The following is a 24,294-nucleotide window of genomic DNA, read 5'->3' as shown; positions in this document are numbered from 1 at the left end:
TGTACTATCAGTGTTGTAAATCCAAAATGACTTTTTTCCCTTGAAAAATATAGGAAACTGACACAAAATGACATTCATACGTGAAAGGGATAAACATGATTTTAGGGCTTTTATTTCAAATAAATTGGAATATTTTTGCTATGTGAAGGGCTACCTTGCACTGTTAATGTGGATAATAAATACCAATTTAACAAGAGTTTAGACCAATCTTTTAGAGCAACAGTTATAATTTAAAATCAGTGCACCTCTATGGATTTATATTTCATAAGACTCCAAGACACATTTTACTAAGCTCTGGATTGCATAATTTATAAGGATTTATTACTGGATTGGAGTTTACTACGATTATCGGGGACGAAGGTCACGGTCATACAGGGGAATAATGATAATAATAATATAACCTCAAGTCAAATTTCACGAGAAATGTAGATGTCCAGAAGATGAAAACTGTGCAAACAAGAAATATTAGCGAACAAATACTGCTAAAAGCACTACCATATAATTTTTTTTCACTTGACAACCGGCATGAAAATGTTGTTCGGTGTTTACATTATATGACACTTTTCACCTAGAAAAACTGGACGCATAGGACTTAAAATTAAATATGGGATCATCGTCTGCTATAAAACACCATTGTACCTACAACAAAACAGCAGTTCTGCGAAACAACGGATTCGACAAGACACGGTTCTAAGAGAACAGTAGGAAAACCAGCTGGTAAGTCATATATGCAATGCTACATAACGGGGTCGGTAGTCAAATACATGTAGTTACTATTATTTGTTTACATTATCCGTATCCACAGTCAAGATCTAGTTGATCTAGTCTAGACAGATGTAGTTGATAACGGTGCCTACGTATGATACACACCACAGGACGATAGAAGTGTCACCCCCTGAATCAGAGTAATCAGAGTTATAATGCCTGTTCTACTTATAACGTGACTAATGAGTATAAAACCGCTGTACCATGGAATTGTATTGTTGGTATTTTTGTGAAATTTTATGTTAATAAAATGATACCAGGAGCTTATCATTCCACATCCATTTATGTCCCCCAAAGTATTGGTTCAGTAGGGTCGACACTTCTTTTGTCCAATGTGTGTACTTTGGTGATCGAGTCTGATGGGGACAAAAATTTGGTAAAGCCGATTTAAAAGATGATGCAGTGGTTATAATGAGGGGGAGGGGCGTGTGACACCTCCTAGACATAGGAATTGTACTGATATGCGTTTTTTGTTTTCAGAAACCTGGCCAGGGTAAAAATCATAGACATGTCAGTCATGAAACACAGAGTCATGCTGCTGTTGGTGGTGGTTGAAAGCATTGTGTATACAAATGGTGTAAAGGTAGGCCTACACAGATGTCCTGCTATTAACACAGAAAAATGGTCTATAATAATAATCACATTACATAATTTATATGCATAATAAACTGCAATATGCGAGCTTGGAAAGCAATTTACTCGCACCATAAATAAAACTGCCTTGATATTAACGTGAAGGATTTAAGAATATGGTAATTCTTTTTTTTTTAGAATTTTATCAATTGTCCCGTATTCACAGTGTGTAAATTCCTATTTTCGTCTTTGGGTGTACCCTTTTATATCCCGTAGGAATTTAAGGCACATTTTACTAAGCACCGGATTGCTAAATTAAAGTCAGTTTTTAGCATCACTGACCCCAACGGAGACGGTGTAGTCACTAAAGAGGAATTCATTGATGCAACAGCAAAGCGAGCTGGAAAAGTCTTGGAATCCTGGCGAGCTAAAGCAGTATATGGTATTATGTCCGAACTGTATCTATATTGGTGGTCTAACGAAAATACCAACTTTAAGACATCAATAACATTCGAAGAATGGCTTCCGGCTATTGAGAAGGAGCTCGGTGATTCAAGCGAACAGGTGTTCCGGGACTCCTGGGATTGGTTTCACACATTTGACCTCGACTGTGATGACAAACTGACTGTAGATGAGTATTCCAACTTCCTGTTTGTAATCCGCAACACGGCCCCTGTTCAAGACATATTTAAAGTGGTTGACCATGATGAGAATGGTATTCTTGAAGGTGAAGAATTTACAAACGAATTCCATCATGCATTTTTTGATCAAAAGTCCAATCCCGATGAACTGATATTAGGCTCCCGAAATTGATGATGTAAGCTAAATGAAGAAGCATTTCGGCTGTAACCCTTTTCCTATAAGCTAACTATTAACTTTTCCATTTTTCAAATCTGCCACAGCTTTTTAGGTGTATTTCTAAACTATATCATAACAATTATTTATAATATTGTTTATGCTACACGTGAAGCGTAGGTTGTAAAGTGCGGCTTCGGTTTACTGTCATAGGGGGATGTTTCTCCTTTTTCCTTTATGTTCTGGTTGTAGTGCTAAATACTCAGTCGAATTAAATAAAATATTTGAATTCATAGTTTTGTTCAATTGTAATTAACTCCTATCTTAAAGAAGGTTTCTAAATATGTTCAATTGACAAACAATGCCGTCGATCAAAATGGACCTGTTCCCCTTGTAAATATATATTCCTTGCCCCACTTCTGACAGTTCCTCAAAATCGGTTCATAACTTTTTGAGTTATGTTGATGACAGACAGACAGACAAACAAACAGACAAACAGGGGTGAAAACATAACCTCATTGGCGGCGGTAATAAGTTATAACTTTCATGTGCCATTCTGTCAACAAAATGCTACTCAGTAAACGTGTATTCGAGTCTGCAGTCACATATGTACATTTATTCTAGAATGAGTAGAGCCACAATAACTAAATAGCATCTTTTTTGTCCTGGAAGCCCACATGGCAATCAAGTTCCATGCTATCATTTGGAAATAAAAATATGTTCAACTAGCAATTGTAAAATTGAAAGGGGATGCTCCTCTAAATACGGGATAGCTGTTATCATATTGAAGGCATTATTGGGTCTTTAACAGTTTATATTCCCTCCGGGCTTGATATATCACACAAAACACTGCCGTATTAGAAGATTTGAAAAAGCCAAGGTATATGTAGTGCGTTTCGCAGTGTGTATGTGCTCAAAACACACCTTGGTAAAGTGTCTATTTGAGTTATGTTGATGACAGACAAACAAACAGACAAACAGGGGTGAAAACATAACCTCCTTGGCAGAGGTTATTATTCAAATCTTATTTAATAATGAAAGACAGTTCGTTTTAAAAGTGCATTTAATAGAGGAGTGAAAGACATATCCCATTTGCGGTATTTTATGGACTAAAGAGGGGCATTTTTCATATTCTATATATCCTTTACTTAAATATCTGAATGCAAATATAAAACTATCAATGTCTCCTGCACCATGCGCAATCCAAATATCATGTCAAGATTTGACAGGGTGCAGGGGAGTACAGGTACATAATGCATAATACATATAAACAACCAAGCAAATTTTATTGATTGTGAAAGAGTACGTAAAGCAACTGTGGATAGAGGTGAAGCAATGAATTTATTAAGTGGCATGCATTAGTTAAACAAGACATGTTATATTACTATAAGTAGTAATAAGGCTAAAATCTATTGATATTGTAAAATTTTCATCTTCAGGTGGCCTAGAGAAAAGTATAAAAAACTGTCTGTTACACCTTATTTTAAGTCAGTTTGGCAAAAATATATTAGGATACTCGCATCGAGCAGTTTTATTATAATTCGTGTAGCAGAATGTGCATGCGTGGGTGTGAGTATATTATATTTTCTTTATCTATGTATTCAGTATTTTGTATCTGGTGTGAAAGAAAAAAAAATATTGTTCAGCCGAAAAGCAGTAAAATTAAGTCATATGTATGTGTGATGTGCATTGCATTGTCTGTAGGATGTCTTTATAGAACGCGATACATGTAAATGATGCCAGTATGGATATCGGCAAAATACCCATCTTTCTTCTGTACATCTACTTTACTCCAAAGTCTGTTGTCTTCGTGTATCTTCAGCCAGTCGTCCCAGCTCTTGCCGTCATACCCACAGTCTGGGATGTGTATTTCCCTTGTTGCTATGACGATATATCCACCTGTTTAAATACGAGATATATTATCAATACCATCAATTGGTCGCAGGGCTATATGTTACTATCAGTTATTACCTACATGGACATTTAAGATGAGAATGCCTTCAATTCAGTGACACCATCATGTGCCTGCGGAGTCGCTATATAAATACCGACACATGTAGTGAGCACAATAAATATTAAAACCACGAAGCACTAAAGAGGATCATATAATCGCAGAACTTAATTAAGATACTACCATAATTTATAATCTCCATAAAGCATTTTGGGGGAGATATACGCGTATTTCCTAACATACCAGATTTCGTGATCCGAATCAGTTCTGGAAGACAGCTTGCATTGGCATTGCCCTTCGCCACAGTACCAACACACACCACACAGTCGTAATGGTCTGGAAATCAGTTTAATTAATGCATTGTTTTGCATAAAGTCACCAAAGCTGTACTGTGTATACCACGGAAGTTTACCTTCAGCATATTCTGCTTTATGTCTCGAATTCTGTCATAGAGAATATAAAGATGTAACCAAGGAAACTGATCAATTAATGAAGCCGATGCTGCAGCGAGTAAATTGACTCCCTTGTAAGCTACACTTGAATGGAAAAATATGATGAAGGTTTGCATCACTGCTTAATTGACGCATTTGAAACTACAACTAACACAATTTATGCAGTGCACCTGAATCAATATCCAGTCTGTTCGGTCCTAGCCAATCGCAGATACGCCTCTTGTAAACTCCCTTTTTATTGGCTACATCTAGCATCCCCTGACTTCCGTCAAGTGCATCCAGGTTTTTAAATCCCAGTTTCTGAAGCTGAAAATATTTTTTTAAATCTTAACTAAGAAAAATCTCAGATTATTCTATTTGGTGTCAAGTCACAATATATAAACCGCCAACGTCCAGATGGAAGTTTCCAATGGAGCGAAAAAGAATAATGAAAACGGAGGTATATTCTTGTCTGAAGAGCCTATATACTAACTCGAAGTTTTAAATAATTATTTAGCCAAAAGAGTACATACTTCTTCCCCGACAAGGCCGGAACCCGCCCCAGCGTCCAATATCAGAGCATCTTTGTTTTCTCCGAGCAACAGAGCGACTGACTGTGCACTCATCTCTGCCCCTTTGTAAAGAGAACCCTGTAACAAAGGATTGGTTTGTATCATCATTTATTCCCTACAATTCTGTCTATGAATTGGTTTATCTTCATTTGTTGCTTTTGACGTGAAAGTTGTGTGAATGTATCTGAACCCGTCTTGCAGAGAAAATTGTGCAGTCCGGTGAACTTTTTGTATATCCTTAAGGAAATTAAACTATGGCATAATGCTGACTGTCATATAAGTAGCATCCAGATTTTAATGTCAACTAATAAAAGTGCATATCAAATACAACAATACTGAGAACACTTCACATTGTTGTAAATGCAAGTTTTCAGTTTCAGAAATATTTTTGTTAGCACAAGTGTATCGACCTCTTTTATATTCTTGGACTTCGGCTGCTGTAAATGGGATCAAAAAGCTGTACATTACCATGCTTTTGTCATAATCTGCCGCCCACTTGTCGTAGATATTGGCCAACTCCTCTCTGCTGTTTCCATTCTGGGTTGCTGCAGCGATGCAAGTCCATAAATCCCCTTGGTTTGCTGTAGACATTTTTTACAGAATCCTGAAATGCATATGTTCACTCATTTATATGCTTATATAATATGTGTTCACTGCTTTGATATTACTTACAGTGTCTCCCTGTCCCAGCATCTGCATTATACTTACCATGCTAGAGATATAGGCCTACTACAAACATTTTTGTGAGAAGACATACGAATTTAATTTTAAGGCAACGTCATAAGAACACTAGTGCAATAACTAATTACTGCAACTTCACTACAACAAAACAACAACAACAACAGTAATAATAATAATAATAATAATAATAATAATAATAATAATAATAATAATAATAATAAATATAAGGGGAATTCAGACTAAGAATTGTGTTGAATCAGCAGAAGTGTGGTGTCAATTTCCCGTACACCCATATCACCCTCCCCCTATTTTGACAATGACAAACTGTATGATGAATGAAATTTACTGCTAGAAATAGTACTTTCCACACCGCTGACCACGACCAGTGGCATGTTTCACGTGCTGGTACGTTTTATAAAACTGGTTCAAAACTGACCTTTGCCTACGTGTGCTTTGATGTTGTAAGTTGAGAATCGGGTATGAACTTTCCGCAATATGTCAAGTTGGCACTTAAATTACTGCAGCTATGCAGTCAATGGTGCATATGACCTGTAACTCTTTTTTGTAGGTTGTTACGGGTCACCTAATCACTGATACTCTGGCAGTGTGGAATATTTCAGATACGCAACCCTACTGCTCATATGTATCACATCTAATATACCCTTACACTTGAACAACACCTGGGCATATTTGAATTCAGATAAGTAATGTGTTATTATGACAGATGGTGTCTTGATTGCACAGTTAACCAAGACATCGATTACAGTACCCACCTTATGCTCTTGTTTAAAATGCGATGTGACTACTGACGTGTCAGGTCACGTGACGTCTGCAATATGGGGCCACAGTTCCCTGAGGATGTGATAAAGGACGAAACGTCGGAGTCTCTGCATAATATATACCAGATCTACGTAAGTATCCAGTACGAATGCAAAATGTTGTATGGGTCCGTCATTGACAATAGGTTTTAGAATGATGTTTAAAGAAGGAATCTTTCATGTTCGGTTTGTTTTATTTTTTTTTATTGTAATTAGATATTTGTTAAATATGTACATCTCGATTTTATGTGATGTCGTGTGTGTTACATGTAATTTAATATAAATGTGTGTGTGTGTCTGCATGTTCGAGCGTGAGAGAGAGAGAGAGAGAGAGAGAGGGAGGGGAGGGCAGTTGTACAGGAGAAATCGATGTCACACATCCTTTTATTTTGTTGAAACTTAGTCAAAATGTGTAAAGTGTGATGTTATGCCAAACATTGTATCTGAAAAGTCAACAAGTATGATGTCAGAAAATTTTGTCAGTATAAATAAAAAGGATTTTGTAGTTAATGCAGAATTAGCAGCTGTATCAGTAAATGGAAGTCCTGACAAGGCACATGCAGTGCTGTGCCACAGGTTCAGATAAGAAGGCCAACTAGAGTAACGAAAACATGTTGAAAGATTTCGAGAAGTAGCTGTTTTTTTTTTTTGTTCACTTTATGTAGATAAAAATATAAAGGGTTTAAGAACATGTCGTTTATACATACACTGTTAGCTTACAATAATGTTAAACCAGATCAGTAGGTAAGGTTTGAGGAGATTAGTCGTTTTTGGAAATTAAGCTGCTGGATTTTACTGTACCTTGATCTACATTAATACATTTTATATAGTGTCACTCTGTGGACTTCACTGCAGAGGTGTATCATTAATATCCAGCAATTCGTGATATGTTCATTTCAGTGTTTTGCAAGATGGCAGCCGCAAACAGAGAAGAAGTATTGGCCAAGGCCACTCGTGCAAACACGGCGACCAACAGCTTAGAAGAGACCTTGGAACTCTACCGTCAGTGGGCGCCTTTGTATGATAAAGACCAAGAGGTAATTATTCCAATTATACCCAATGATAAAGTAAAGGATATTAAGGAGCAGTATTAAAACAGGATAGACAAATCCGCATTGACGCGGAATGATACAATGACACAACTTAAACTAACGAAAGAAAAAATTATTATTTTACAGGACTTCCCGTCCAAGGGACCAGGTATGGTTGCCCGGGCAGTCGACCTGTTATTTGGCGACAACAAAGATGTTTTGATATTGGACGCTGGAGCAGGCACTGGGGTGTCTGGGAAAGAGGTACGTGTAAGATCTCTCTCTCTCTCTCTAGATGTATACATACATCTTAATCCGTCCCAGTTTGGAAGTACAGGGCAAAGACCACAGCTCCCCAGAAGCCTTAGTAAGTGCTTTATTCAACTACGGTAATGAGAGACTGTCGGTTTTATTTCTTCTCTTCATCCTAACGGCATGGTGACTTCTACTGTGGAGATCCGTCTCCGTTTTATTTCTATTGGTAAAACAATGGTTGTCCGGAATCTTGATAAATCTCGGTAAATCAGGAAAATTATTATTAGATGCATTTCATTTTACTCACGTAAAAGAAACGTACTGGTTGCACTGATGATGGGTTCAAGTCTAAGGCCAAGGATTTGCAAATTTTAATAGTGTGGAACTTTACTTTACAGCTTCAAAAACTCGGTTTCTCAAACCTGGAGGCTCTTGACGGGTGCCAGGCGATGTTAGATATAGCCAATCAGAAAGGGTATTACAAAAGGACTATTTGTGATTTGTTAGGATCAAACAGACTGGATATTGATTCAGGTGATTCAAAATGTGTTTTACATAGTTTCCTACTTGACACAGAATAAAAAGGAAACAACGTTATTTGAATGTGGGTACGTAGTAATAGAGAGGTCTTCAGCCAAATTAACTACGCTCGTTTGAACGGGTCATGTATTACCGTTCTTTTGTTTTTGCGCGATATTGAATCCATATAGACAAAGCCATAGCCTTCGCCCTGGACCGCCTATATATAGGGTGAATTTTTTTTTGTAACATATAGGCCTTCTGGAGTCGACGGATACCATTATATACATGTACTAAATTACTATTTCGTATCGGAGTTACTGTTATACTTTTAGTGTTCTTTTAGTTAAATTACGATATGTAAATATTGTAGAGAACAAGGGATTCAAAATGCAGTCGTTTCATTTACATACTAGTAAGTATCTTAACTGGAAATAGACGGGCGGTACGTACATGTAAGCTTAGTCGCTCTATAAATGACATGTCCCGCACGAAAATGCAGTAGTATCGAAATAGCAAAAAAGCATTAACGCAGTAGTGGTGTAGAGCATATTTGCAGTAGAAATGCAGCATAACCTACTGCAATTCTACTCCAAAAAGTACATAGGTTTGTACAGAGAGGAGCATAAATGCAGTAGATTAGCAGCATGATAGAAGCATGTTTCAAATATGCTAATTAGGTCCCAAATTGAAGCAGATTTGAAGCATGTTTGCAGTATGATTGCAGTAGTCTACTGCGCTGGAGTATCTACTGCGTTTTCTTGCGGGGTTACTCATCGGGCTGGTGAGTTTGCAGTAGAAATGCAGCATAGCCTACTGCAATTCTACTCCAAAAAGTACATAGGTTTGTACAGAGAGGAGCATAAATGCAGTAGATTAGCAGCATGATAGAAGCATGTTTCAAATATGCTAATTAGGTCCCAAATTGAAGCAGATTTGAAGCATGTTTGCAGTATGATTGCAGTAGTCTACTGCGCTGGAGTATCTACTGCGTTTTCTTGCGGGGTTACTCATCGGGCTGGTGAGTTGCCTTTTACAAAAATATTCCAGTGAGAAACTAGTCTGTTTCCTTTATAATTTTTATTACAACTTTGAAATGTCTTAGGTCATTATGACTGCGTCGTATGTGTTGGCACTATGGCGGCGGGCAACGCCAATGCTGGTTGCTTGCCTGAACTTATCAGGATAACAAAATCTGGTATGGTTATTTGTACATTTATGCGTGTTTATCTGTATATTCGTGCTTCTGTTAAGGTTTGAAACACACACACACACACACACACACACACACACACACACATGCGCTATCTGTTTGGGTTAGAGAAAATATATCGTGATTGACGAACTGTTAGCATTAATACTCACACCACACTGATATTGATTTTAAATATAAAAGACGATATGCTATTCGTATCCTTCACAATGTTAAAACAAATATTAACTAATACTTATGATTCATGCATTACCTGTAGCTACCTGTTGTAAATTGTGCTGAATGGATTATCTTTACAGGCGGGTATGTTGTCATAGCAACGAGAGAGATACACATCCCAGAATGTGGATATGACGGCAAGAGCTGGGACGACTGGCTGAAGATCCACGAAGACAACGGGCTGTGGAAGAAAGTAGAGATAAAGAAAGCGGATGACTATTTTTGCGGATACAAGGGCATCGTTTATGTTTATCATATCATGTAAAGTCCAGTCCTCCACCCTTTAACTGTGATATCCGCAGATGTGGCATAAGAGAAATGTGAATTTAACAGCGTGCACTTTATCTTGTGTTAGTATATATCAACCCACTACCATACTGTTGCATTATAAAATAGAACATTCAAAAATAAAGGCTATTTTTTTCTCAGAACCCAAGATGTCACTTTTTTCGCAAATCGTTGGATTATATCTTTTTTCGTGACGTAATAGAGCACGATAAGTGCGGTTTAAGTTTTGAGTAGTCTTTGCCTTTTCAATGTCCACTGTGGAGTTGCCCCGGGTAATGTCCGACCATATGAACAGTCTTGATAAGCAGACCAGAAAGGAAGGGAGGGTATAAAAATGCAGGATTGGGTAAAGTAATAGCGGCGACAAGAGTTTTGAAATAAATAAAGAAAACAACATCTTCTTTATACTCCCACCGAGAAGACGGCAATCTCAGATGAAGGGCAGCATGACATGCAAGGTGTCTTGCCGATTAATCTATAGATTCAGTTCAAGTTTGATCTGTTGTGTAGCTGGTAAAAGAATAGAGATCAGTGCCCATCCCCGCCTAAGCATCATTAAAGAAAATTGTTGACGTTGACTTAATGGTAACCACCAGCAATAGATCGTTGTCCAATCGATCAGTTCTGCTAAACTATACCGGATTTTTTATGCAAAAGGTAATTTGCCCAGACCCAGGAGGGCCTGCATTCGTTTTCGCGCCTTCCCGATCCCGGGGCCAGCTCGTAGGTGTGGGCAGGTGACATGCCTCATCTGGGACCGGACCCAGGGGAGCCTGCATTCGTTTTCGTGTCTTCAGCATCATTAAAGAAAATTGTTGGCGTTGACTTTATGGTAACCACCAGCAATAGATCGTTGTCCAATCGATCAGTTCTGCTAAACTATACCGGATTTTTTATGCAAAAGGTAATTTGCCCGGACCCAGGGGAGCCTGGATTCGTTTTCGCGCCTTCCCGATCCCGGGGCCAGCTCGTAGGTGTGGCCAGGTGACATGCCTCATCTGGGACCGGACCCAGGGGAGCCTGCATTCGTTTTCGCGCCTTCACGATCCCGGGGCCAGCTCGCAGCTGTGTGTAGGTGGACACGCCTCATCTGGGACTCGAACTCGTGACTGCCCTCGTGACACCCGTTACCATGGTAGATGATGGGTTTAGATGTTTTAGCAGCCATGCACTCTACCGTTTGCGCCGCGAGTGCCCCTCCCACCCTCCGTGGTCACGTGATCCCTCTTATAGTAATCAAACAAAAAATTTGAAATTATTTCTATTAGCAAAAGTTACTGCGGACGTTGTGGAATTCGAACCCACGAAGGATAGTTTTCTTGTATCTCGGTCAGCGTAGTTACCACGCAGCCAGGGAGGCTTCGTTACAAGCGCTCGATCAATTGCAAACTTTCTACTTTGTCACGTATAGGGCCGGTGTAACATGAAAATCTGACTCCCATGAAAATCTGACTCCCCCAGTCAGATTTTCATAATGAAATTCTGACTCCCCCCATGAAAATTTGACTCCCCCTCCACAAAACTTCATAAATCTTATGTTATTTGAGTATATGACTGTGATCTTGTAGTATGTAAAATGGAGGATACATTGGCACTTTTTTAGTTTGCAGGTGAATATTTTCATGAAAAAATAAGAAAATTAAAAATGTGCACTTAACCGCCCATTGTCTCCCCTATGAAAAAGCTATTTATTTGATATTGGATGATCATTTCTACATCTTTCCTTTAAATTAACTTTATGAAGATTATGTTGGAAATATTTGAGAGTTTGATGGTAAACTATTGGGTGAAAAAACTAAATAAACAAGAAAAATAGAAAATTAAAAATGTGCATTTTATCACCCAATAACTCCCCTATGAAAAGGCTATCTATTAAATATTTGATGATCATTTCAACACCTTTCCTTAACTTTTACTTTATGAAGATTTTATTGGATATATTTGAAAGTTTGATGGTAAAATATTGAGTGAAAAAACAAAACAAATAATTAAAAAAAAAAAAAAAACATGAAAAATAAGAAAATTAAAAACGTGCATTTTATCATCCAATAACTCCCTATGAAAAAGCTATCTATTTAATATTTGATGATCATTTCAACACTTTTCCTTTTAGGACACTTTATGAAAACTATATTGGAAATATTAAAAGTTTGATGATAAAATAATGAGTGAAATAATGAAAAAGAAATCATGAAAATCTTCATTTTTATACTCATGAGATTTGGACTCCCATGAAGAAAAAGACCTATTTTATATTCAGTCACCATACCATTGTTTTCCACATAGTTTGCACAGAGATGTACATTTTGTTATTATTTGAAAGTTTGGTGGTGAAAATTTTGGTGAATATCTTTAAAACAAGTATTCATCTTACTACCTGTAGGTTTTGCACTTCCATGTCAAAACGCTACATTTTTAACTCAAGAAATTGGCCCCATCGCATTTTTACTGAATTCTTATATAGCATACCCAGCATTTTACCATTTAAACTTTCAAATATTTCCAATATATATTCTTCATAAAGTATCCTTAAAGGAAAGATGTCAGAATGATCATCAAATATCAAATAAATAGCTTTTTCATAGGGGAGTCATTGGGTGTTAGAATATAAATCTTTAATTTTTCTTATTTTTAATGTGTTTTTTTTTTCACCCAATTTTTTAACCATCAAACTTTCAAGTACTTTCAATATATTCCTCATAAAGTATCCTCACAGAAAAGATGTTGAAATGGTCATCAGATGTCAAATAAAAAGCTTTTTCATAGGGGAGTCTTGGGTGGTAAAATACAAATCTTTAATTTTTTTTATTTTTTCATGAAAATTTTCACCTGCAAACTAACAAAAAGTGCCAATGTGTCCTCCATTATGCATACAACAAGATCATAGTCATTTACTCAAATTAAATGAGATTTGTGAATGTTTTTTTGGGGGGAGTCAAAATTTCATAGGGGGAGTCACATTTTCATAATGAAAATCTGACTGGGGAGTCGCATTTTAAGGGAGTCAGATTTTCATGGTACACCGGGCCAGCTAGTTGTTGAGGTGAATTGACATGCGTCACCTGGGATTTGAACTCGTGCCTTGCTGTCACCATGGTTTTCTGATTGCTTGTTTTTTTGTTTTTTTTTTTTTGCAACAATTTTTTTCGCAAGCACTCTACCAACTGCGCTGTGACTGACCTACCCACCCTCCGCACCTACGAGTTTCCTCTTATAGTAATCAAACGAAAATTTTAGAAATTATTTCAAGCAAAAAAAAAAAAAAAAAAAAAAAAAAAAAAAAAAAAAAAAAAAAGAAAGAAAAATCACAGTGGAGATCTCAAGATTTGAACCCACGTCTAGCTGTGCGTAGTTCTGTAGAAGACAGCGGTGATAACACGGAAACACAGAATCTTTGGTGGTAGCAAAGGGATCAAATGGAAACTTTCTACTTTCTCACAGAGAGGGCCAGTTTCGCTGTACATGTATTAATCTGCCATAACAATCAATAGGCCGAGAGCCGTACTCACTAATTCATCCCGTACATCGATAGTCTGCAAACATGGTATTATTGTACCACCAGCGTTGGCGCTGGCGGTACACATGGTTTTAGTCCCGTCCGGATCTTTCTGCCGGCTCAGCCGCCATGTTACCGTTACCGCTTCTCCTCCTAGACGGTAAGGGCCTCCGTACCCATCTCTTGGATTTAGGTCACCAATAATCTCAACTCGTTCCACGTAAAATTTGGGCTTTGTCGGTATTGGAGTCTAGGTGTGGCACTCATTGCAATGCACCCTTGTCCAAAAATGGCAAAATTAAATGCTAATTATCTACCCTACGGAAGGAATTATGGGAAAAATTTCTACAGACGGCTTGCCAAAAGTCATATGTGTAGTTTTCAAATATGCCCTTGGATTTGACCTTTGACCTTAATTTCAAGGTCAAACGGGCCAAAATTTAAAAAAAAACGAAATTTTTTACGAAAAAAAATTATTGGCGCTGTTATTCAGACACTACAGACTTAACCAAAAATATTATTGGAAAGTGTTACCCTTTGGGTCATCTTTCATCTCCGTGAATTTGGGGTCAATCGGTGCATTTTCACGGGAGTAGCGGCCATAAGATACCGAAACTGAAAACTGTCTCTAATTCGGGAACCGTTAATGCTAGAGAACCATTCTTTTTTTGCATTTTGTAGAGCTTGTAAAGCCCAACAATAATTGTGGTCTCCGTTTTTTTGTATTCCATACGGTTTTCGAGTTACGCTGTATCAAAAAGTACATATTGGTGGTGAAGGCAAAATGTGCAGTACGGTAATGGATAATAAACTTTGAACCCCGGGAAAATAAAACATAGGGCTTAGCGAGGCAGACAACTTCTGGTAAAAAATGACATTATTTCATGAAATTTGAACATCTGGAACTTCTGAGCAACTCCCATTTCAAGAATTTCAACCAAAATGACCTTTTCTTTATTTTAATTAATTTTTTCTGTAGGAAATTTATGGCACGTTATTGTAACTCCAAAATTACAACATTTAGTCCCTTATATCTCCAAAACTGACAGAGATAGGTCCATAGTAACTATTGAATTTGAATAGGAAGTCATATACTGGCAATCTTAATGAGACCTTGAAATTGACCTTATACCTACTTTTCATCATGAATTGAACTTTTCAAATTTTGGTACCCTTTTATCTCCAAAACTGGCAGTGATAGGTCCATATTTACTATTGAAGTTGAATAGGAAGTCATATACTGGTAATCTTACTCTGACCTTGAAATTGAACTTTGACCTACTTTACACCATAAACTAAACTTTGCACCTTTTTTAATGCTTCCACTTTCAAAACTGGTAAAGATACGCCCATAGTTACTATTGAATTTGAATATCAAGTCATTATAGACAATTTACTGTGACCTTAAAATTGACCTTTGGCCTACCTTTCACCATGAACTTAACTTTGCAAATTTTGGTTCCCTTTTATCCCAAAACTGACAAAGATACGCCCATAGTTACTATTGAATTTGAATAGAAAGTCATTAGAGGCAATTTACAGTGACCTTAAAATTGACCTTTTACCTACTTTTCATCATGAATTGAACTTTACACATTTTGGTTCCCTTTTATCTCCAAAACTGGCAGAGATAGGTCCATAGTTACTATTGAACTTGAATAAGAAGTTATATACTTGAAATTTACTGTGACCTTGAATTTGACCTTTGACCTACCTTACAATGAACTGAACTTTGATTGTACCATTTTCAGTTATATATATTTTTTGCATATTTTGAGAATTATTGTTGATTGCATTTTTTACAGCTTGTCAAACACAAGACTGGTGGTGGTGTCCATTTTTTTGTGTGTGTGGGGTCTATACCAATGCGCTTACTCCAGCTGGTGGTACAATATTTGGAGGCGGTATCGCCTCTCTGATCCTCTAGTTATCAATGTTGTTAAAATTCATCATTTGCACACGAGCACTTATTTGAGAATCCGACACGGAGTGTTCCCAGATAGATTACTTTTCTACTTTGAGTATTAGTTTTATATTTTTAGAAACCGAAGGGATGGGGGTTCAGGACCGCTCCTCTATATTATTTTGGGTGGTGTGTGTGTGTGTGTGTGTGTGTGTGTGTGTGTGTGTGTTGAGTTACTGTGGAAAAAGTTACATAGATTAGTAGGCCTATATGAAGGGATGGATGGATAGGCATAAAAAAAAAAGTAAATAGATGAAAACATACTTCTGAAATGAATATTTCACGAATGAAACCTTTGTGTTAGCAATAGCAGAAACAAGCGAAATGAATTGAAGCATAATTATAGAATTAATATCAAATGAATTAAACCTTTGTGAAACACAATAACTTCAATTTTGTGTATAAAGCGAAAAAAATAGATTTATTATGAACATTTGATCATGATAAATTTTAGTGAAAACATATCCCAGTCGTCTGTATGTAAAAATCTGTATTATTATGGTAACCTTCGGTTCTACTTTTACCTAACGCTCTTTTTTTAATTTTATTCCTTTTCAATACTACTCTGCCCAATATTTTAACCTGGCCACATTATTTCAGAATGATTTTATGTACATTAGAACGGTTTAATTGTGTGCTTTTATTCTGTGAATTATGATGCGATTTTATTTATGTAGGCTATTCTTGAACGTGTTTTACCCTTGAGGTTTAATGAATAAATAAATAAATAAATAAATAAATAAACAAATAAATAAATAAATGTTTATATCTATCTGAAGGTGCGAGCCTCTATGTATGAAGCACAGAGCACGGATCCAGCAGCGCCAGCGACGACTGCTGACGAACAGAATGACGACAGCAACGCAGAAAGTGCCACCTTACTCACCCCTAGTGGACGCAAGACGATGACAAGATACCCCACCCTCAAAACTTATAAGGTGAAAAGTCAATAATAAATATATGTGAGAGCATCATCACCACATGGACTGTTTTTTTGTGACACTTGCTTTAGTCTTGAAGAAATTTACACGATTTATTTGTTTGGAAGTTCATATTGTCTTTGTAAGATATAGATTGGAAGAGAAAACATTGCTTTACTTTGAGCTAAGAAATGTTGAACTTAAATTTTCACAAAAATTGTTATTGTTTTACTTGGCATTTTTTTAATAAAGGGCTATATTTCTATCATATTGAAATAAATAAATCTGCTTATTTTATTTGTATTTTTATTATTCTTTTTTAAAAAGGACTTCGAAGACCATGGCAATAAAAAAAAATTGAACTTAAATTTTCACACGAATTGAAATAATTTTATACTTGGCATTTTTTTTCTTCATAAAGGGCCAGGCGCCATTTAGGCTATAGGGTCTATTTCTATCATATTGAAATACATCATTTCGCTTTATTTAATTATTTTATTTATTTATTTATTTATTTATTTATTTATTTATTATTATTATCATTTTTATATTTTTAGTTAATTTTTCATTTATTTTATTCTTTTGTTTAAAGGACTTCGAAGACTTCATGGCATATTTGAAGCCCAGCGCGAACTGGAGAGAAAACAAAAGGAAGAAGAAGACTCTCTCTTTAAGAAATTCCACTTGCAAAAGGAAGAGCGTATGCGGAAGCTGGTACATGTAGAAGAGATTATGGCAGAAAAAGAAACCTCTGTCAAAGAACTCGTCGCTCTCTTCGACAGGTTAGGGATGAAGAGTCCTAGCCGAATTATCAAAGGGACTCAATTAGTTTGGAAAGGCGCCCCCCTAAAGCGAAGCAGACGACGCAGGGGCTGATGATGATGATGACGACGACGTCATCACCGAGGACCTGAATCTGGATGACGACGCTTCTGAAGGAGATACAAGCGCGACCAGCTTGCTGGAGAAAAGTAAGCACATTGATGACGAATACCAAAGTCGTCTTGACGAGAGAATGCAGGAGCTGATGCGATCTCTAGAACAACAAGAGCAAGAGGAGCTTGCCAAACTGGTAGAGAAACACAGCAAAGAGATGCTGTCACTAATAGCTGAGAAGGTGAGACTTTAATAATAATAATAATTATAATAATAATAATAATATTAATGTGTATTCTAAAATCCATATAAAATGTTCAGTAGACTTTACATGGATAAAATGAACATAATAAGATGAATAAAGCTCCCAAACCTACTCTAAATACAGCGGAATTCGCTTGATTTGACGTTCAGTCGCGAGACTTTGTGTCATCTCGGAGAGATTCCGCCTCAATAGTTTGAACATTCCAGAAGTGAGTGTGCTAGTGCTATCAAACTGAATACAGCTGTTGCAATAGAAGCAGAGGACTAAATTGTGATAGTGGTGAAAGTCAAGTCGTGGGCGCATCGTATTGTGTATTTGTTTATTTTCACAAGGTGTTTATGCTCATGTATCTAAAATTGATGAAGTCTAAAACAGATATAGACCTAGTCACTTATTTTAACTATTACTAACTTGCAGTTCTTATTTTATTCATTATGACTTTATCTGGTAAAAGTGTAGCCTAATAATGTCTTTAATTTTCATTCGTTTATTATTTTATTTCAATTCATTTATTTATTTTTATTGTGATCATTATTTTTTTTTACCTTTCGACCAGGCCGGTTCAGTAAACAGAAGTATTAATTGACTGAACTCCCCCTACTCGTCAATTAGTGCTTTTTATCAACAATTTTAATCAGTATCTGCAGAAACCACATTTCCGAGGCCAATCTGACAGTACGACATTTTGTCTCGGGATTTTGATTTTTTATAAATGAGCAAACCTTGTGTTTCTTAACTCGCAATAAAACTTTGAAACATTTCAGGAAAGAGAGATCGACACAGAGAATGATTTCAACCGATCACTACCGCCAGATGTCGCTCCACCAGAGGTTAAAAAGATGGACCTCTTTGAAAAGTCGGATTCCGCCGTCCAACGCCTCGATATGCAAGCGATCGAGGTCAGTATTGTATGGCTTTATTTATTTATTTATTTATTTATTTATTTATTTATTTATTTGAATGCGGTTGGATTGTTTGAATTTCCGCCATTATTTTAACCACAGGGTATTCCAAGTCTTTTTATCATCCAGATACGGAAATATAGTTTCTTCCTGCATCTTATTATTCAATAATGCATTTATCTTTGTGCTGATATAAAACAACAATATAACATCCAAAATGTAAAATATCGGTGTGTATATTTACCGTTGCAATGTATAAGCATAGGCAACTCAAAGCTTTAATCGTCAATAAAACATGTTTCTATTTAGAGGTGAGATAGCAATCGGTATGGGGCGTAACTTCATCCCTAATAACACATTTTCGTTAAACAAAGGCATTATTTTGCTTAATCAACAATAAAATCTGAACGAAGTCTTTCAAGACAAATCGCTGGCAGAATGGTGTCATTAAATTGGTGTTGAAACGGTGTTCGTAGATTCTCAGGTAAAGGAGAAATTTGAGAAAACAATCTTTCAATATTTTACCACAAAGTCGCAATTATGACCTCACTCGTAAGATAACATACGTGTAAATGTTAATTAATTTAGTCACTGACCACTGAAGATTTATCTATTATCCAAACGAATGTATGTGAGGCAGTTAATGAGGAGCTTTGGCAAAAGCTAACAGTATCCGTAACTAAAAGAAAAAAACAAGATATGTTTCTTTTAGACTCTTCCTACCTCAAAACGCCTACATTAGTGAATGAACCTGTGCAGATGCCAAGACGAAATAAAACTTACAGAACGGTATACAAGTGTCAACGTTGACTGATTAAAATAAATCTATTTTATCTTGATTATTTAAATATCTATTGATATTCTTATTTTTATTGATCAGTAATTTTATTTGAATTCTATTTATTGATCTAACGCTTCGTGGGTTGCCAGGGTAGATAATAAAGTTTGACCTTTAAAAAGGATGAAAGTCGATCGCTGTGTGATGCAGGAGCAAATAATATTTGTCTAACTCTATAACACATGCCTTCTGGAGGAAAGCAGCCAGACGTGTTTTATTGTGTTGCTTTGGAAGAAATAACAATGAGTCCATTTGAAAAATCGTTGTTTTGAGAATTTAGTTCCATTCTTGCGCAGTGGGGTCACACGTAGTCTAGATATCACACGCAGTGGCGGAATTAGAGCGGGTGGGTGGGGGTCAATGGGGTCCTGACCCCCCTTCGATTTCTTAAAAAAAAGAAAAAAAATCACACCAATGGTCCCCTCTTGAAATTAGAATGTTGACTAGCTGAATCATACTTCTAAACAGTACCAAATACCAACATTTTTCGGGGCCTTTTAGCAGGCCCTTGGCCCCACGCCAAGGGGGACAGGGGAGGGGTCAGTTTCGCATCCGCGGACTATCTGAAGACGGTCAAAAATGGAGGATGGTTCAACAAAGATAATTTGGAAGACTGCCAGAAAATATATCTGGATCCGCCTCTGCCCTTGCCTGTCATACTACCAAGCCTTCACAAACGGTGTGTTTGGTACTCTCTAGCCACAGGGGGCGCTAGTAGGCTGGTACAAAAATGTTGAAAACCCCACAGTGTGATTCTGTACAGTGTTTTGGGGGGGATTGTGATATCAGGGGGTATATGGTGGGGTGGGGTGGGGGGTTGCTGGGGTGAGGTGTAATCGATACAGTGTGGGAGATGTGGGGGGGGGGGGGGGGGGAGGGTTGAGATAAAATATGTTCTGTTTGGGCTTAATACCCAGGCTAAGAATTCTCAGTAGGCCTACACCGGCTGAGTAACCCATTTGAGCGACGAGAGGGGGAGGGAGGAGGGGGGGGAGGAGGGTTTTTCTATCCAGGACAAGAAATCAAGAAATCAAGTTCAGTAAACAAATTAAAAAGAATCCTTCCGTTGAGACAAAATATTCAAACACTGAAAACCGTACTGGCAGACTCGATTTTGGAAATGAATTAAAATGAATAAAGAAAGCGAAATATTAAATAATCCCAAAATCAATGCAATGTTTCATAACTATGAAATGCCGCAACACACTTCTTATTAAAAACACCTTGACGCTTTCGTCGCAAACGGGAAATGTGGCTTTGTGCAAACATCACCAGTGAATTTAATAACCGTTTTGAATCGCGGTGGCTTCTATTATTATTAAAACCCGTCAAGATTCACCACCAGATCAATGTAAGCAAGTGGGGGGGGGTTAAAATAAACATTTTCTGTTTGGACTCCCTACCAAGGCCAAGAATTCTCAGTCCACCAGCTGAATAACTCATCATGAGAGCGACGACGGGGTTGGGGGGGGGGGTATCTAACCAGGACAGGATGGGGAGGTGTGAGACCAAGTATTTTTTTACTCCGTTTACGCATCAAAGTGCAGGAAAGTTGACCCCAGATTCTCTGTACAGCAGCATAAAGCTCTGCCAGAGAGACACCACGTTGTTACCTCGTCAGCTGTAGAAACACAAGTTCAGTAATCAAATTAAAAAGAAGTGTTCCGTTGAGACATAATTTTTAGCACTGACAAACCAAACTCAGGTTTGGAAATAAATTAAAATGAATAAAGAAAGCGAAATATCTGAATATGACAAAAGCCAATGCATTGTTTCATAACTATGAAATGCGGCAACACACTTCTTATTAAAAACACCTTGACGTTGGTGTCGTAAACGGGAAATGTGGCTATGTGCAGACATCACCAATGAAATTAATAACCGTTATGAAACGCAGCGGCTTCAATTATTATTAAAACCCCGTCAAGATTTACCACCAGACCAATGTAAGTGAGGGGAGAGGGGGGGGGGGTAGTTGAAATAAACGTTTTCTGCTTGGGCTACCTACCAAGGCCAAGAATTCTCTGTCCGCCAACTGAATACCTAATGAGATCGAAGAGGGTGGGTGGGTGAGGGGGGCTGGGGGTAAGGGGGGTTTCTATCCAGGACAGGGGGCTGTGAAACCAAGCATTTTTTGCTCCTTTTACGTACTAATTTCAAAAAAAAGTTGAAGCCAAATTCTCTGTACAGCAGCAGAAAGCTCTTCCAGGGAGACGCGACGTTGTTACCTCGTCAGCTGTAGAAACACAAGTTCAGTAATCAAATTAAAAAGAATTGTTCCGTTGAGACATAATTTTTAGCACTGACAAACCAAACTCAGGTTTGGAAATAAATTAAAATGAATAAAGAAAGCGAAATATCTGAATATGACAAAAGCCAATGCATTGTTTCATAACTATGAAATGCGGCAACACACTTCTTATTAAAAACACCTTGACGTTGGTGACGTAAACGGGAAATGTGGCTATGTGCAGACATCACCAATGAAATTAATAACCGTTATGAAACGCAGCGGCTTCAATTATTATTAAAACCCCGTCAAGATTTACCACCAGACCAATGTAAGTGAGGGGAGAGGGGGGGGGGTAGTTGAAATAAACGTTTTCTGCTTGGGCTACCTACCAAGGCCAAGAATTCTCTGTCCGCCAAATGAATACCTAATGAGATCGAAGAGGGTGGGTGGGTGAGGGGGGCTGGGGGTAAGGGGAGTTTCTATCCAGGACAGGGGGCTGTGAAACCAAGCATTTTTTGCTCCTTTTACGTACTAATTTCAAAAAAAAAAGTTGAAGCCAAATTCTCTGTACAGCAGCAGAAAACTCTTCCAGGGAGACGCGACGTTGTTACCTCGTCAGCTGTAGAAACACAAGTTCAGTAATCAAATTAAAAAGAATTGTTCCGTTGAGACATAATTTTTAGCACTGACAAACCAAACTCAGGTTTGGAAATAAATTAAAATGAATAAAGAAAGCGAAATATCTGAATATGACAAAAGCCAATGCATTGTTTCATAACTGAAATGCGGCAACACACTTCTTATTAAAAACACCTTGACGTTGGTGTCGTAAACGGGAAATGTGGCTATGTGCAGACATCACCAATGAAATTAATAACCGTTATGAAACGCAGCGGCTTCAATTATTATTAAAACCCCGTCAAGATTTACCACCAGACCAATGTAAGTAAGGGGAGAGGGGGGGGTAGTTTAAATAAACGTTTTCTGCTTGGGCTACCTACCAAGGCCAAGAATTCTCTGTCCGCCAAATGAATACCTAATGAGATCGAAGAGGGTGGGTGGGTGAGGGGGGCTGGGGGTAAGGGGGGTTTCTATCCAGGACGGGGGGCTGTGAAACCAAGCATTTTTTGCTCCTTTTACGTACTAATTTAAAAAAAAAAGTTGAAGCCAAATTCTCTGTACAGCAGCAGAAAACTCTTCCAGGGAGACGCGACGTTGTTACGTCGTCAGCTGTAGAAACACAAGTTCAGTAAACAAATTAAAAATAATTGTTCCATTGAGACATAATTTTAAACACTGACAAACCGTACTGGCAAACTGAATTAAAATGACTTTAGAAAGCGAAAATTTGAATAAGCCCAAAATCATTGCATTGTTTCATAACTATGAAATGCGGCAACACACTTCTTATTAAAAACACCTTGACTTTGGCGTCGCAAACGAGAAATGTGGCTTTGTGCATATATCTCCAATGACATTTATAACCGCTATGATGGTTCCAATTTAAATTAAAAACCCGTCAAGATTCATCACCAGACCAGACAAATGTTATTGAGTGAGACGTCTGCACCTGGAAATTATAGCCACCTTTGTGACTTTTGTGTTCTTTTGTCACAGTTACGAGTAAATACGGCAGCTTTCATCTCTAGGACGAGAGTGACTAGCATTCCTTATTAATTTTAATGGTAAAACATTTGTATATTCCCTTGCAATAAATAAATAAATAAATAAATAAATAAATACAGTAAGTTTAATTATGGAGAGACGATATTCAAATTTTCTAATGGATTTTTATCATTGGTGCAATTTTACCTTAATCACGCTTCTTGATTTCGTGAGGACAGGTTGTACTCCTTCTTCAAGCGGGGTATGACTAAGACTTTTTTACAATTGTTATTAAAGGTTGCGAAATCCGACGATTTGACTACATTTACAGACCTTGTAAGGAACCTTACCAAGGACTGCTGTAACGAATTAGAAAAAGCAAGGTGCGAGTCATTCTTATTATTTAACATTACTTAAGGCCAGCATTGCATTCTGATATCTGTTTTATTTTATTTTATTTATTTTGATTTTAATTAATTTTAATTTTAATCTTATTTATTTATTATTTCCCCGAACAAACACACACTGAGCATGATTGCAATTGCATATTAGAAAAATGACTGATTTTTTGAAGAACATTTGCCTATTTTATCTCATATACTACTTAGTGAAATTCTTAGGGCAGATGCAACATCATTGATTTTAACATTTCTTTAATCTGTTTTTGCGCTGTCTAAACCAACAAGGCGCACGTTTGTTTTATTTTTTAAATATAATTTTAATAATTTAATTTAATATCTAAAAATGTTACACGCTTTCAGAGCCATATTCCGTTGGATTACCGTAAAGAACCTGAACAAGATGGAGTTCAGCGATGACCTTGACCCAGACACTCCCCTGGGACTGCTTAGAGGGATCAAACTGGGGATTGAAAGTTATCATGTTCTTTTTAAACGACTATGCAGGTAAACCTCATTGCCTCTTTTGTCTCATGAAACTCTATACCACTTTCAGTGAAGATTTTATTCGAGGAAACCACCTGCAACGTCGAGGGTGGGCTAAACTGTATTCTGGATTCTGGGTTGGGGGGGAGTTGGCATAGCAAGTACCCCTCAATCTTATCTTCGGTGGTATCCACCTCTTCT

The 24,294-nt window shown here is 37.3% G+C and overlaps 3 protein-coding genes across 3 annotated transcripts; 2 read left to right on the top strand and 1 right to left on the bottom strand.

Annotated features, from left to right (window-relative positions):
- Nucleotides 1-2,779: 2,779 nt before the first annotated feature.
- On the bottom strand, nt 2,780-6,567 carry LOC147761474 (methyltransferase-like protein 27). Its single transcript, XM_087013904.1, has 6 exons — nt 6,542-6,567; nt 5,556-5,691; nt 5,049-5,165; nt 4,707-4,842; nt 4,328-4,420; nt 2,780-4,032 (listed from the first exon to the last, which is right to left on the bottom strand). The coding sequence occupies exons 2-6, from the start codon at nt 5,676-5,678 to the stop codon at nt 3,845-3,847; spliced, it is 657 nt and encodes a 218-aa protein (XP_086870030.1). The 5' UTR covers nt 5,679-5,691; nt 6,542-6,567; the 3' UTR covers nt 2,780-3,844.
- A 38-nt stretch (nt 6,568-6,605) lies between these two features.
- On the top strand, nt 6,606-10,191 carry LOC147761473 (uncharacterized). Its single transcript, XM_087014171.1, has 6 exons — nt 6,606-6,679; nt 7,487-7,623; nt 7,765-7,881; nt 8,271-8,406; nt 9,497-9,589; nt 9,904-10,191. The coding sequence occupies exons 2-6, from the start codon at nt 7,498-7,500 to the stop codon at nt 10,086-10,088; spliced, it is 657 nt and encodes a 218-aa protein (XP_086870297.1). The 5' UTR covers nt 6,606-6,679; nt 7,487-7,497; the 3' UTR covers nt 10,089-10,191.
- A 7,031-nt stretch (nt 10,192-17,222) lies between these two features.
- Nucleotides 17,223-24,118, top strand: LOC106173925 (uncharacterized). The gene is made up of 5 exons (XM_087013201.1): nt 17,223-17,272; nt 17,343-17,607; nt 18,396-18,530; nt 23,507-23,592; nt 23,971-24,118. The coding sequence occupies exons 1-5, from the start codon at nt 17,223-17,225 to the stop codon at nt 24,116-24,118; spliced, it is 684 nt and encodes a 227-aa protein (XP_086869327.1).
- The last annotated feature ends 176 nt before the right edge of the window (nt 24,119-24,294 follow it).

Source organism: Lingula anatina, chromosome 5, assembly GCF_051362555.1.
Source record: "Lingula anatina isolate TDL-2025a chromosome 5, LinAna3.0, whole genome shotgun sequence".
NCBI classification, from domain to species: domain Eukaryota; kingdom Metazoa; phylum Brachiopoda; class Lingulata; order Lingulida; family Lingulidae; genus Lingula; species Lingula anatina.
This window is presented reverse-complemented; position numbering and strand designations above follow the sequence as displayed.